This window comes from Letharia lupina (genome assembly GCF_014066315.1).
Source record: "Letharia lupina isolate WasteWater1 chromosome Unknown contig_18, whole genome shotgun sequence".
NCBI lineage: Eukaryota > Fungi > Ascomycota > Lecanoromycetes > Lecanorales > Parmeliaceae > Letharia > Letharia lupina.
In genome coordinates, this window is record NW_023502987.1 from 506,871 (window position 1) to 522,190 (window position 15,320).

At 48.1% G+C, this 15,320-nt stretch overlaps 4 protein-coding genes across 4 annotated transcripts; 1 reads left to right on the forward strand and 3 right to left on the reverse strand.

Moving 5' to 3' along the window:
- Window positions 1–414: 414 nt before the first annotated feature.
- HO133_003661 (uncharacterized protein) lies at window positions 415–4,005 on the reverse strand (the record flags this gene model as incomplete). Its single annotated transcript, XM_037294583.1, has 6 exons — window positions 415–1,290; window positions 1,339–1,619; window positions 1,669–1,842; window positions 1,893–2,739; window positions 2,793–3,581; window positions 3,751–4,005. 6 exons carry the CDS (start codon window positions 4,003–4,005, stop codon window positions 415–417), a joined length of 3,222 nt encoding a protein of 1,073 aa, XP_037149271.1.
- A 1,341-nt stretch (window positions 4,006–5,346) lies between these two features.
- Window positions 5,347–9,403, forward strand: HO133_003662 (uncharacterized protein; the record flags this gene model as incomplete). Its single annotated transcript, XM_037294584.1, has 5 exons — window positions 5,347–5,427; window positions 5,483–5,608; window positions 5,664–5,732; window positions 5,991–6,556; window positions 6,604–9,403. 5 exons carry the CDS (start codon window positions 5,347–5,349, stop codon window positions 9,401–9,403), a joined length of 3,642 nt encoding a protein of 1,213 aa, XP_037149272.1.
- Window positions 9,404–9,828: 425 nt separating this feature from the next.
- Window positions 9,829–10,468, reverse strand: HO133_003663 (uncharacterized protein; the record flags this gene model as incomplete). The annotated part of the gene is made up of 2 exons (XM_037294585.1): window positions 9,829–10,176; window positions 10,307–10,468. The coding sequence occupies 2 exons, from the start codon at window positions 10,466–10,468 to the stop codon at window positions 9,829–9,831; spliced, it is 510 nt and encodes a 169-aa protein (XP_037149273.1).
- A 4,160-nt stretch (window positions 10,469–14,628) lies between these two features.
- HO133_003664 (uncharacterized protein) lies at window positions 14,629–15,075 on the reverse strand (the record flags this gene model as incomplete). Its single annotated transcript, XM_037294586.1, has 2 exons — window positions 14,629–14,758; window positions 14,840–15,075. 2 exons carry the CDS (start codon window positions 15,073–15,075, stop codon window positions 14,629–14,631), a joined length of 366 nt encoding a protein of 121 aa, XP_037149274.1.
- Between the last annotated feature and the right edge of the window lie 245 nt (window positions 15,076–15,320).

Consider the following 15,320-nt stretch of genomic DNA (forward strand, 5'->3'; position numbering starts at 1 on the left):
TCAAATGCATAAATCGGATTTCGTATTAAGAGTCGTAAAAAGGAAATTCGTGACAGAATGAAAATCTGTGTCTGAGTATGGTGTACCAATATGGACACAAAGTATCAAAATGGCTCTGTGTCCATACTTGGGTCCCATGTAGAGGCCACCAACATGATTCCGCTAGATCGAGCAGAAATGTCGTTGAACTCCTTGCAGAATGCTAGGAAAGGCCTAAAGACCAAACGTGCTTTCCAAACGCGTAAAAAGAGTGCCAATGAGCGCCATGCTTTCACATGACTTCGATATCTAGCCAATCGATATCATGTCGGCAAGATGATCTGAAAACTTCTGCCGTATTCGTAAATGTGTATCGTGAGGTGGCCGTGATGTTCGTGTCGTCATATCGATTACAGTCTAGATCAAGGGTTCTCTTCAGAAGAAGCCACCGTTGACTTGAGGCAGACGCGCGTAAGATTGAGCAGGCTGTTGTACAGATTGTTGATTGTCCGGACTAAATTGCATAAAGTTGTTCGAACCGTTGCTCATACTTTGAGCGTGAGATGCTGGAGGCTGATACTGAGGGTAGGTGCCGCCAAAAGGGGCAGCGAAGGCGTTGTTGACGGCATTGTATCCATTGGAAGGTGCTGCGTACGTGTTCGAGGCAGGACTAGAAGTCATCTGTAACGACAAGGGGATCTGCCCTGAAGAGCGGTCGGTTGGAGTGCCGCTACCACTGAATCGACCTTGACCTTGGCCTTGACCTTGGCCTTGACCATGGCCTTCTTGTGCCATGATCTTGCTCTGAATGCGACGGCCGTGGGGCGTTTGACGAACCAGTGGCAGAATTGGGCGGATAGCTTCGACGAGGCGACCTTTGGTCTCCGGGTCCGCGAAGTCTAATGCTGTCTGGACAACGTAGTTGGCGTATGGGTCGCGCAACATTTTCTCGAGCTCATTGGCGTTCAGCATTTCTTCAATCATCATCTGTGTAACATTCAATTGGGCTCCACGAAGACACTTCTCGATGACATTGGAGCTGAACTTCTGCTTTGACAATTGAGGTATCTGGCCTTGGAAGACATAGCAGAGCGGGTCAGTGAAGCAAGACTCCTGGAGGTCGACAATGTACTGAAGGACGTAGTTGCCGAAGGGATCTTGAACAAGATGGAAGGCGCTGTTGGTGATTTGACTGATGAGCTTGGCTTTCTGGTGACCGGTGGCGTGATCTATGCAACGCTGCAGCACGCAACAGCCATGACGATGGGTTCCAACGGACACGCAGTTGGTGCCAACAGTATCAAAGATGAACTACCATTGGTCAATGAAGTTTTACCGAGGCATGAAAAGATAACATACCTGAGCATCTTCCGGGGAGAGACGATTCAGACATTTCTGAATGACATGATTGCCATTCAAGTCCTGGATGAGCTCTACTACCTTACCATTGAGAGCATTGATGACGGTCTGAATCTGCTCGGGCGTAGAGACGAATTCTATCATCTTCTGCAGAGCGCGCGTACCATGGCTGTTCAAAGCGATCTTGACCATCTCCGAGGCGGCGTTGTTGATCAAGACTGTACGCTGCTCATCATTTGAGAACTCAAGCAGCTTCTGGCAGAGATAGTTTCCAAAAGGATCTATGTTCGTCAGCAGGAGCACTCCCAGTGTTGGCATGGGAATAAGTACCAGTCATGAGCTCTACGACATGCTGGTGTGTCTCGATGAAAATCAGCTGGACATGCTCAGGATTGCGCTCTTCCAACTTCTTCTGCAGGTAACGACAGCCATGCTGGTCTTTACAAAGTAAGAGGATCTCGCCTTGAAAATTTTCTAATTTGACGTTGGTGAAGCGGGCATTTTCTGGATTTTCTGTCAGTGACGGTAGTCGAGAGAGGTGGGTTTGGATTTACCTTCACCATTTTGCAAGCGTCTCTGCTGGATAACACGCGCTTGGCTATCCTGGAACCGGCCTTGAGGACCGTAACTCGGATAATGAGGTAATCCGTTCTGCGGCTGGAAAGGTTGCATCTGGTTATGGAAAGCCATAGGATTGGCCATATGCATCGGATTCAGTCCCATGTTCATCGTCTGCATTCCAAAGGCAGGGTAGTAGGCATGGTTTGGAAATTGCATCGCATTGTTAAGCTGAGCCATCGCATTTGGCATTGAATCCACGGGCGAGGCGGCGGTTGTAGGAGGACCAAAGGGAGCAGCGCTGGCTTGCAACCCAGATAGGACCTGTTGGTAACCATTCGGCTGCTCATCACGTCGGGCATCGCCTCCCGAAAGCTCACGGCTATGACGATTGCTCATCGCACTCGGAGGAATACGGCCCAAGCTAGCGTTGTGGTTGTGGAATTGTTGCTGAGCTTGAGTCTTGGGAGGAGTGATATTCGACATCAACCCATTAGCTTTCTTTAGTGTGGGAACATCGTTAGTCGAGTATGAAGAGTGGATGTTTGCTAGCGTAGGTCGGACTGGCTCGTTCGACACAATTTGCCCGTGTTGGGTTGGCTGACCATATGCGGCCAAACTTGCCTCCATGGAGTGTCGGTTCAGTCGAGTATTGCCCATGGACTCAGAAGACTTCTGAGAATCGGAGTTGGAGGTACCGTTGCTCGAAGGACCGAGCGACAAGGAGTTCATAGTCTGTGGCAGCGCCTGCTGAGAAAGGCGGTGACGCGCGAATGGAGTCCATCCTTCGCCGTGCTCTGGACTTGAAAGTGCCAGGTCTAGTGCAGCCGAAGATGCAGAGAGCTGCAGCAAGCCATTAGCTATGACCATATCTTCAAGTCCTCGCTATCACTTACGACTCCAGGGAATTCGTTTCGACGGACCAAAATTGGAAACTTATCGTCTGTGGCATTCATTTGCAGATAGCTTTTGACATCAGGGGAAGTGGTGGACTCTTTAGAATCTTCATCGTCAAAGAGAAAGCTCGTAGTATTGATTTGTCCCAAGCCCATAGTAGCAGAGTGCTCAGGTACGGTCTCGTGGTTCCGGCTTCTCAGCCCAGTGACAGGCATGGAGTAGCGGTTGTTGACTGCGGCATTGCGACGGCTTGTACCATTTGTCTCCGGGACGTAAGCCGCTGTTCTGTCGCTAGACCCACGCCGAGACCCCGGTACAGACCTTGACGGAAGCATATCCGAATTGAAGGAATTGTGTGGTGTCTGGGTTAAATCCGACGGAGGTGACGTGAGCTGGGAGCCAGAACGGCTGCTACGAGTGTTCAGACCGGGAGGAGACGTGATACTCGAGGAAGAATACCGATTGCTCCGAGCAAATACTGACGGAAAGGCGTGGTCACGGTACTCAGGAGGTGTCGTAGGTTCACTCTGGTGTCCAGCGTTGTAGCTAGCTCGCTCAAGGTCCAATGTCATTCTGTCCAGTTCTTCTTTCTGACGGGCCTCTTGAGTCTGGAAGTCGAACAGCAAGGCGGCGTGTTTCTTTCGCTGTTCTGCAAGCATCTCGTATTCCTGCCTCTTCTTCTCAACCTGGAGGGATTCAAAGTCAGACATCTTGGCGGAACGACGGGGCTCCATGGATTGACAGGGTCGGAGAGAAGGGTTGCTTACTAGCTGGGCCGTATGGAAAGTCTAAGTGAGGGATAGTCAGCAAGCTGTAGCATACTGTAAGACAATCATAAGGTAAGAGCCCCAAAGATGTGCAAGAACAGTTTTCTTTTCACTGAATGAGCTAAAGATGGGAAAATGATGGAAAATAATCAGGAAAAGCTGGACTCGTTTCGGGATCTCGCGTACACACCGTAGGCAAGTCACCTGGCTCCACTGCTTGAGCGGGCTGTTGACCGATCGGGGTGATACCGGGCATCTTGCTCAAATCAGTGGTTTGACGACGCTGTAGACTTCCTCGTGCGTCGTTGAATGGCTGACTCTGAGTCTGCATGAAACTTCCAGAGTATCTTGTGGGAGTTGTAGTTACGGTAGTGTTTGAGGATGAAGGAGGGTTTGGTGATCGTAGCTCGTCGTAACGAGCGGAAAGTGCGTTGTAAGAAGCCATGCTGTAGTGATCAAATAGAATGCATCAGCGTTGTGATACAGTGATGATCAAGTAAGGAAGGCAGGCGGGGCAGGTGGTGGTGAGGGAAAGTGTGGAGGTTGAAGAGGTTGAAGATGTGAGAAAGGAAGAAGAGGAATAGTGAGGAAAAGACTTTGTAGGATTGGATGCCGGCTGTGAACTCACTGAAGTGAATGAAGCACAGTGCATAAACAATGTGAAGTTGCAGAGTCTCAATGGTAAAATTCTGGCGTCAATCAATTGGGTCTTCCGAGTGAATAGAATTGCATTGGTTCGGCCTGCGAAGACCCTTACAGATCCTCGTATCTTGCGGATTCGTACAGGTGGTTTGAAGAATGAAAATGGTGAACAAGGGATAGTCGTCGTACAAATACAAGGACACACAATGGCACCAACGGGGGATGGGTTCAAAGTAAAGAAAGGAAGTGGGATATTGGCAGGTGGAAGTGGGCTGGCTCACTGGAGACTGGAGATTAAAGCCGCTGGGGTCCAGATTTCATGCGCTAGTACTCCAGGTTAGCACTTCATGCTGCTCTACAACGTCCTGGTACCTTAGTTTCACTAGTTAGTTTCAAGGAAAAATAAATCTATGGCATTATTATTATTATTATTAGTATTGTTATTATTATTATTATTATTATCATTTGTTGGTTTAAAATAGTTATCCTGAATTCAAAATTGACTATGCTCGCCATCCGAGAATTCTCATGTGAAAGCTCCCGAAGACTCTTCCAGGAATTACCTTATTGCCCATCTTGCTTGCTTTGCTTGAAGAGACAATGAGAAAGTAGTAATTCGCTCGCTGGTCCCGGATTACCCCATCAAAGTCCCCGCAGCATCGGTGTAGATAGCACTGCCCTTTTAAGCCAGCTCATAGTTTCTCCGATGCAGGAAAAATGAGGCTCATGATTTAAGCGTGGTAGTTCCCCTGGATCTAACGGCTCCCGTTGCAGCCTTTTAATTCGGAAGCAATAATGTAACCCATCCCTTCTACCAAAGGAACCAAGGAGGATTCTAGCCGAACGCAAGAGAATGTTCCCCGCTGGTTACATGGTAGAATGTATGGGCCAATTGCCAAGGAGTGGAAACCGAGATGCAGAAAGCGAGAAACCCCACATCAAGCGGTGAACAGTGGAAAGCACTAGTGCCGTCAGGGTCCGGTCTAAGCGGTTGATCTGCCGCTCTATATGGCAAGTACATCCCGAGCATCATAGGATGGAAATCGAAAGAAAAAACCCCCACCTGTCCACCACATATCTAATCTCACCAATCAGATTCTCCACATCAAAAGTCTTGACGGAAAAAAATGAGAAGCAAGTATCCATGCCTCCTTCTACCCGTACCAGGTCTGTCGAGCCTGTAGCGGCATTCAAAAAGGCAAAGTCTGCCAAAGATTCTTCCCAAGTATGCATGCTATATGAAATGAATAGAAACGTTGATGGTAACTAACACATGATAGTCGGCGTCAAAACCACCAGCAAAGAAAGTCAGAATAGTAGCACCGCAGAAAGAAAAAGAGGCTGCGCGCGAAGATGATGCAAGTGCAGTGGAGCCAAAGCCTCCAGCGAAGAGTGGCCAAGATGATGTGTGCATTCATGCCCATTTCAAACCTCGAGAGGCTGTTATTGAAGTTGCCCTAGGGTTTTGATGCTCTTCTCGAGCCTTTCTACCAAGGAAAATCTCTGACAGATCCCATCGATACAGCAAAGGTAAGATGCCTCATTCCTTCCACTTCCTCTTTGTCGTATCACGTTGCATCATCTCGTATCTTTGAACACACTTCATGCCCGCAACGAACGATTGAACGAAAGCAAAAAAGACTTGTCCAATATAGTGCTCGTGGCTCGAAGCCAACATCTAAATTGGATATCAGGTTGTAAGGAAACAAGTTCTATCTTTTCAAACAGGGTATTACCCATGACCTGGGTAAATGAAAGTGCCGATTCCACGGGTCTGACCATGTCTAGGACAAATGGAACCTTCTTCCGGCATTCTTGAAGGTGAAAGGTCTCGTCAAACAGCATATCGATTCTTACAATTTCTTCATCGATGTCGACCTCAAGAGAATTGTCAAGGCCAACCAGACCATACTCAGCGATATAGATCCAAAGTTCTACATCACTTACACAAACATATATGTCGGGAGACCAACCCGCCATGACGAGGATCTAGCGGACATGTCTCGCGCTAAATGGACGTCCACAGTCACTCCTAATGAATGCAGGTTGCGCGACACGACATACTCAGCACCAATTCTCGTCGATTTAGCCTACTGGCGCGGCGTGCGGGAGGTTCGCAGGAAGGGTATGGTTATTGGGCGGCTTCCCGTAATGTTAAGAAGTTCTAGGTGCATCCTCTCAGACAAATCTGAGAATGACATGGGGCAGCTTCAAGAATGTCCACTAGACCCCGGCGGTTACTTTGTGATCAATGGAACAGAGAAGGTAATTCTAGTTCAAGAGCAAATCAGTAAGAACAGAGTCATTGTCGAGAAAGGTACCAAACATGGGATAGTTCAGGCTTCCGTGACATGGTACGTGCACATACGGCCTCACGCATTCTCTCAGCTAATGATACCAGCTCAACACACGAGCGAAAGTCGAAAACATACGTCGTCATGAGGCACGATCGGATATACTTGAAGCACAACTTTCTGAACGAAGACCTCCCAATAGTGTTGGTGCTTAAAGCTTTGGGGATTCATTCAGACCACGAGATAATGCTGCTTACTGCGGGGCACGATGCATCTTACCAAGATACCTTCGCCGTCAACTTCGAGGAGTGTGCGAAGCTAGGCATCACTACTCAACATGAAGCGTTGGAGTACATTGGGCTCAAGATCCAAATCAAAGGGAGAATCACTTCATCGGATCAACGACGCAAATACTCACAAGAGGCAGTAGAAGCTCTATCCAACGTTATATTGAACCACGTTCCTGTGCATGGGTTGGACTTCCGCCCGAAAGCTCTGTATGTGGCGGTCATGGTCAGGAGAACACTAATGGCCTTCCATGACAGCACATTAGTAGATGACCGAGATTACTATGGGAACAAGCGACTTGAGCTGGCCGGCCAGCTTCTGTCGTTGCTCTTCGAGGACCTTTTCAAGAAATACAACCATGACATAAAAATCGCCATCGACAAAGTATTGAAGAAACCAGTGCGAACAGAGGAATTTGACGCTCTGAGGTATCTAACCATGCAACAAAACCACATTACCGCCGGTATTCAAAGAGCTGTTGCTACAGGAAATTGGGACTTGAGACGATTCAAGATGAAACGAGCGGGCGTTACACATGTCTTGAGTCGGCTAAGTTACATCAGTGCTTTGGGCATGATGACTAGGATCTCAAGTCAATTTGAGAAGACCAGAAAAGTGTCCGGACCGCGGGCACTGCAACCGTCACAATTTGGCATGCTGTGTCCATCGGATACGCCTGAGGGAGAAGCCTGCGGTTTGGTTAAGAACCTAGCTTTGATGACACATATAACCACCGACGACGAACAAGGTCCTGTGAAAAAGCTGGTGTTTGCACTTGGAGCGCAAGACATTACCGTGGTTAATGGTATAGACATATATGGTGACGGCGCCCATATTGTATTCATCAATGGTACCCCTGTTGCCCTAACCCATCACCCGAGGCACTTTATCACTAGTATTCGGAAGCTTCGCCGATCTGGTCGTGTCTCTGAATTCGTCAGCGTCGCTCTCAACGGTCATCAGAGTGCAGTGCATATCGCAACGGACGAGGGGAGAATTTGTCGTCCTCTAATAATTGTCGAGAAAGGCAGATCCAAGGTGACTGCTCGTTCGCTACAAGCTCTACGCAAAGGCAAGATTGGCTTCGATGATTTTCTTTCCCGAGGTCTCGTCGAGTATCTAGATGTCAATGAAGAGGATGATTCCAACATCGCGATGAACGAGTCCAATATCAATCAGACGACCACTCATCTCGAAATTGAGCCGTTCACCATTCTGGGAGCTGTGGCAGGACTCATTCCTTACCCTCACCACAATCAGTCGCCTCGAAACACCTATCAATGCGCTATGGGAAAGCAAGCTATTGGCGCCATTGCACACAACCAGTTTACCCGCATCGACAGTATCCTCTACGTCCTCGTCTACCCCCAAAAACCCCTCGTCAAAACGCGAGCTATCGAGCTCATCAAGTATGACAAACTTCCTGCTGGCCAGAACGCAGTTGTGGCAGTGATGTCCTACTCAGGATACGACATCGAAGATGCCCTCGTCCTCAATAAAGCCTCATGCGATCGAGGTTTTGGACGCTGCCAAGTCTTTCGTAAATACAACACCATCCTTCGAAAGTGGCCGAACGGCTTGGAAGAGCGTGTAGGTGACCCTCATTATGAGAACGGTTGGCCCGTCAAAAAGCATGCCATTCTTGATGAACATGGCCTTGCCCAAGTTGGCGAAAAGATCTCGTATGGCGATGTATACATCATGAAGCAGACTCCCGTCAATCCTCACGCCAGTAGCATCGGTAGCGAGTGGGGTAGCGGTGAGTACAAAGATGCACCAATGGCGTACAGACTTCCAGACCCCAGCCATATTGATAAAGTCCTGGTCTCCATCATGGAGTCGGAGCATAAGCTCATCAAGGTCCAAACCCGCCAGACAAGAAGGCCAGAAGTTGGTGACAAATTTTCTTCCCGCCACGGTCAGAAAGGTGTCGTAGGTCTCATCGCTGAGCAGGTGGACATGCCTTTTACCGACGACGGAATCGTGCCCGACATCATCATGAACCCGCACGGCTTCCCCTCTCGTATGACAGTCGGTAAAATGCTCGAGCTCGTCTCTGGCAAAGCTGGCGTGCTTGCAGGAGATCTGCAATATGGCACAGCATTTGGTGGCAGCAAGGTCGAGGATATGGGAGACATACTGATTAAGCACGGTTTCAGCTACGGTGGTAAGGACTTCGTTACGAGTGGTATCACGGGCGAGAGCCTACCAGCCTACGTCTTCTTCGGTCCCATCTACTATCAGAAACTCAAGCACATGGTCATGGACAAAATGCACTCTCGTGCTCGTGGTCCTCGCGCAACCCTTACACGGCAACCAATGGAAGGGCGTTCTCGAGATGGTGGTTTGCGTTTGGGAGAGATGGAACGTGACTGCTTAATCGCCTATGGTGCCAGTCAACTGCTACTAGAGAGGTTGATGCTGAGCAGTGATGCGCATGTCGTGGATATATGTGCGACATGCGGTATGATGGGGTATTCCGGGTACTGTCAGAGCTGTAAGAAGACGGAGGGAATGACGAAGATGACAATTCCATACGCGGCGAAGCTTTTGATACAGGAGTTGTTGAGTATGAATGTGGTGGCCAGAGTGGGGTTGGAGGACGAATTTCCTGCGTAACGAGGGACTGTGTCTCTTTGATGAGGAATGGGACTATGATTGATGCTACATGGTAGTATAGTTCTGGAGCAGCATAGATAGCGGCTCAGCACTTGCGATGACCTCTCCTATACCAAAGACGCAACTGCGGCAGTAAACAATATACTTAGATCATGCGTTCTGCTCGTGCCCTTTCCCTCGGACAACTTGCGTCTGTGACAAAGTCTTGATTATGCTGTCAGCTGTATTTACAAATTGAAATGGTTGACAAAGACAAAACCATGTCGATGCTTTCGGATATGCTTTGGTTGTATCCAGATCCAATGCACATGCCCATACCTTAATTGAACCGACTCTCCAATGCCGTGTGCCTCCATCCATTGCATGGTGTTCCGACCACCCAGTCCTACAGCAACCTAAACATTCCCAAGTATCAAAAATGCCTTTCAGATCATCTGACCCGCACCTTTCGTCCCCCCCACTCCTCCCTTCGCCTCTGCTTCGCCCTTCCCTCCCCCACCCTTTTCACCCTTAAGCTTCTCCCTCTGCCTCGAGAACTTCTCACCGTACTCGTCGGTCTTTTTGAACAGCTCCACAGCCTCCCACGCACTCGGTCGTCCCAAATCTACATCCGCCCCTGCTTCGAGCAGTATATCCATAATCTCTTGTTCGTTCTTGAACACAGCGCCAGCGAGCGGGGATTGACCGCGATCGTTCAATCGGTTTGGATCAGCGCCGTGAGAAAGAAGAAGACGGGAAAGTGGAGCGTGACCGTGATAGGTCGAGAGCATGAGCTGTTGAGACATATGAGAAAGGTTCCTGTGCTAGGGTTCTTGGTGGGGGACGGTGGCATTTGGTAGGGTTGAACGTGGAATAGGCGAGGAGCCGGGGCAATTCGTTAGAGATCTCGAGGAAAGAGCGTACCAGACTGTCGCCCTTATCGTTGGTCATATTTGGCGGCAGGCCTGCTGGCAGTGCTTGCTCGAAGATTGGCATGTCACCTTGTCTTGCTGCATCGTACATTCGAGTCGCAAAAGCAATGATTTCAGGGGACTCGGGGGTTGGTTGGATCGCTTGGTCACCCATGGCTTCAATTGAACAGTCTCCCGTGACAAGGAGGATGATACTCAAGGCGGTTTTTAATATTGGGCCACTAAGCTACTTTCGTTCAGGTGTGCGACGCTATCCAGAAAAGGATAAGTGGCCCAATATTAAAAACCGGCTTGAGTATGCAGGTGGAGAATAGAATGAGTGAAGCCTCGCCCGCCTCGGAAGCAGCAGCAGTTGCGCAATTGGATACTCGTATCTACCCTCATTTGCACGCCCTTAAATCCGATAAATCCGACATACTCGTATTCACTAGGATTTGCAATCTACTAGGATTTGCAATCTTTAAAATCTGATTCTTATAATTTATTATTTCACAACAATATAATTTAAAACTAGGAAAAAAAATTAAAAGAATATAACTATTATAACTATTATAATTTTAATTTTTTTTACAATTAAGCTTAAATCAATAAAGTTATATAGTAATATATTAAGATATAGTTATCGAAGTTTATTACGCTATTATATAAATTAACCATTGTTACCTCGATTTTAAAAATTCTTAAAAATATCAAAATCGCAATTCATATTCTTTTAGAATTTTTTTTCGAGTTTTTTATTATAATGTTGTGGAATCATAATTTATAAAGATTAAGTTTTAGAGATTGCAAATCCTAGTGAATACGAGTAGATAGCTACCACTACCATAGTCAACACTACCACTCATTCAAATTGCTTACTACCATGTTCTATCATAAAAGCCAATACTACGGATTTGAGCTTGTTCAGCAGCGATTAGACAACTTGGCTGCTAAGCAATTCGAGAAGCAATTTCGAAGCATATGTCACCTCGAACCATCTATTTTTGAAGACACAAAGAGAGGTAGGAGTCCAGTCAAGAAAAAGGCTACTGCACCTCCCACAACTACACCTCCCACATCAGGCCCACTGACACCACTAAGCCTCGCTCCACCATAGCAAAAACAGCGACATGGAGGAGAAGCTGCTCCGCCACAGTGGCGGGTTCCACCGGAGTCTTTACCACAGCAATAACAGTAAAGGTGGAAGAGGTGGAAGAGATGAAAGAGGTAAGAAAATAGTAGAAGAAGCAATGGTTGAAGAAGAGATAGTTGAAGAACAGATAGGGACGATCTATGCAAGACATGGTAGACCGATAGGGTCCAAAAAACGGTGGTTTGGATTCTCCGATATAGAAGCCTTGATAGTAATACAAGATAAACCATCATTATTGTGCTAGTTTGCCAACCAAATTTGGTGAAAGGTAGGCATTTTGCTGTTGCGTCGGACTTATCGGACTTTAGAGCGTGCAAATAGGGGTAAGGTAGATACGAGTACGAGTACCCGGGCGGATATTCGGCTTAGGGCTTTGCGAGGATTCGTCATTGAATCAAGGCTCACCATGTGAATTCCGAGTGTCACAACATTCAGACTTAAAGAAACGAAGCTCATGACAGAGTCCACTGTTAGAACAAATGGTCATTGATGGAGGACTCTCTTGTGCGTTGACGACTTTACGAAGCTCATGACTTGCTTCAACCAACCCTTCGATCACAACTCGGCTACCAGGGCTATGTCACGTCGTCTTCGCGTCTGCAAGACTGTGTTACGAGATCCTCAGTCCTTCTTCTCTCTGTCAAATTGGCAACCCTAATCGTCTCACTCACATGTCCAACACCAACGAGACTCCAGTCCCAATCAAAGACCTCGACTTCAACATCATAATCCTCTCCGCCAATGACTAGTACGTTAAGCAAGCCCTGCATCGTGGATCTCAGGATTCTGTATGTCAAGTGCTGGTTTTGGACTGATCGCATTCGGACATTGCCGCCGTACGGTCCGTTGCAGCTGTATGGATCGAGATCTGGAGGGAGCCGAGAATCTCCGTCTTGAGTGATAACGAACGTGCAGAAACTGCGAACGCTTTCGAGAACGCCTTGTAAAATCACGGAATCCAAGGGCCTGCCAAAAAAAATCTTCAGGCGCGTCTGCGTGTTGGGCACGATATAGCTCATTTGCCGTCGGCGATTAGGAATGCTGGGGTCTAGAGGTTGAGGACGCAATAATGGAAAGCCTCTATTCAAGCTTTTTCAGTGTTCTTCAACTTCGAAACATGTCCAATGATCAAATTGCTCACGTTTCCGTCCGTTGCAAATCGTCAGCCACTGTTAAATTAGACTTTGCGTCAAGTGGGATTGAGAAGGCAAGTCGGTGAATCAAAGCTTGATACAAGGAAAGCAAACACCATGTCTTGATGCAATGCATAACGGAAAGGCATACGCGATGCAATGCGAGAACACCTGTCAGCAGACCCTGCTTTTCACCTTTCCGTGGGATCATAGAGAGAGGGAAAAGGCGAAATGAACCCCACGGATATATGACCATTCTGCGCGACAAATTGACGCTTCCACTACAGCTGATGCATGATGAATTGCGGGGATGCGGACGAGAGAATGTTTATCATTGTGTCACGCGACAAGCGCACTAGAGAACGGAAGCATAAAGCGAGCAGAGCCAGAGAACTCCCTGCCGAGAGTGACACTGAGAAATAAAAGAAATATAGGCGTCTTCTGACCAGGGTTCCTGTGGAAGTTTACCTTTCTGCACGGCTTGCTGTCAACGATCACAATCCAAGAAGGTCAATTCCGTGCACGTCAAATGACTCATGTCCTTCATGCATTCAAAGTAGTCAAAGATTTTAGATCCACATCGATGTACCTTTTACATTACCATCAGTGGTGTCGTCAGTACTGAAACTCAAGCAATGAATGTGTCAGTCTAACCATGCACACACCGATAAAAGGTAGTCGAATTGTTTGAGCCTAGGCTGACGGGTCGCCAATTTCAACATCTTTGACATCACCCTGTTTCTGCCCGAGTATCACAACGAAGACAATTCACGTTCTCGATAGATGACTCGATTTGATCTTCGCTGTTTCTAGAGCAGAAAGGTGTGGCTAATAAGGCGCAGGCCTCCAACGGTCTTGATATTCCATCTAGCGACTGATCAGACAGCACAAGAACGGTCTCGCCATTGGAAGGCTCACGGATGTGGCCATAAAGGGCCCCGGTTGTTAGTGAAACGGGCCGAGTCATCCTCACCCTTGACCCCCCAAGGCTATTATCCGTGGGGCCTTCATTCACCTTGAAGAGTGTGTGGTACTAGTACGATTGGGTCTGGAGTTTCTTTTGGCTATGCCTCTGCAGTCGCTCGCTGAGGGCGCTGAATCCCAAATGTTGTTCCCCATGTTGAACGTGGCTGCGATTCCAGGATGATGGTACGCTCTGGGCTGAAAGAGAGAGTGGAAGTATAACAGAGACGGGGGCGAAGGAAGGGGAAGGGGCGTGGGCGGCCTTTCTTATCCTTCATCCAACACCTTGTTTTGACGAACCGCTCGGGCAGCCTTCCAGGAAATTCGAAGAGCCCAGGACGCCCTCGAAACCTCCCATAGGCTCGATGGAGAATGCTGCCTGTGTAGTGAAGTCATTTCATCCATCATGAGAGTAAGCCTGACAAGCGAATACAGCCCAGTGGAGCAACACCAAGACACGTATCCGTTCACGCCCATGTGACATCTGTGGTATGTCTTGTCGGCATAGTTCATAGCAGTTTGGGAATTCCGTCTCATCATGAACATGTGCAACGCGACCTAGTTGAAGAGAGCTCTCTTCCAACAAGATTCATTTTCTAAACTTCGCTTGCTTTTGGTTGTACCGCCAAAAATCCGTTTGGTACCTCCGCATGATTGTTTTCCCTTGTTCGGAGGGCCACTTCCAGTCCTCCTGCTTTGTATGCTTTCTAGGCTCACAAGCTTACGAGGTGAGGGTGACATTAGAGATAATTGCACTCGCGTTACCCAGATTCAACGAACGATGCGACCACCGCTGCTTCATTACACTGTCTTTAGGCAGCATAAGAAGGACTCCAGCATCTGAAACTTGCGTCCAAGCTGGCGACTTCCTCCGTTGCACACAGAACGAATACAGCTGCAGTAGCTGCTCCATTAGGTCGGGCCAGTTAGCATCGAGCGATGCTGGAGCTTGGCTCGTCGGCTCAAAACCTCCACCTAACGTATGATCAGTTCGTATCCCATCGTTTTTCGAGGCGTGTCTCTTACCATAGGGCAGAACGTCATCCCCCAAGTCCTTTGCCATTCTGAAAACAACGACACAATTCCCTACACACCGTCACGCTCGTTGCTAGACGGACGTGGTTTTCCAAAAGATATCATAGAACTCACCGTACTCTGATCCTTGGGGGACTTCCCATGACGGGCCGGGTGGAGCATCTGAGATGAATTTGGCTGACTATAAATTTGTTAGTATACTATGATTTCACATAGTCAGTCTACGACACTTGCCCAGAATGTCCATTGAGTATAGCCATACGGCAACGTTCGATCCCAGAGCCGTCCAATTGCGTCAGCACAATGCTTCGCATCGATCGCACCAGCCCAATCCGGATTTTGGGCGACCCTTACGCAGATTGGGGAATTTCGGGCATTCAGAGTCGGAGACGGTGGTGAACTCTGGTCTTGGAAAGTAGTGTACGATGGTGAGGGAGCAGTCGCAGCGCACAGGCATTGAACAACCGTCCACAACAGCAAAAAAATGAATGATGACATGTTGATGAGTGAAAGATTTTTCTGCGACACTTTTACCGAAATTTGGGCGAAGAAGCTGAGACTGCTTCAACAAGAAGCCGTCGGGAATTATGTAGGGATGCGTGCACATTATTTGGAGGGTTGGGTGCTTTGACTGTGTTCGGTTGTTGAGGCAGAATGGGATAAGACGAGTCGCATATCAGGTTTGGAAGCGCAGGGTCCTCAAGAAGTTGCATGCACATTTGCACCGAATGAAAATAAATCGA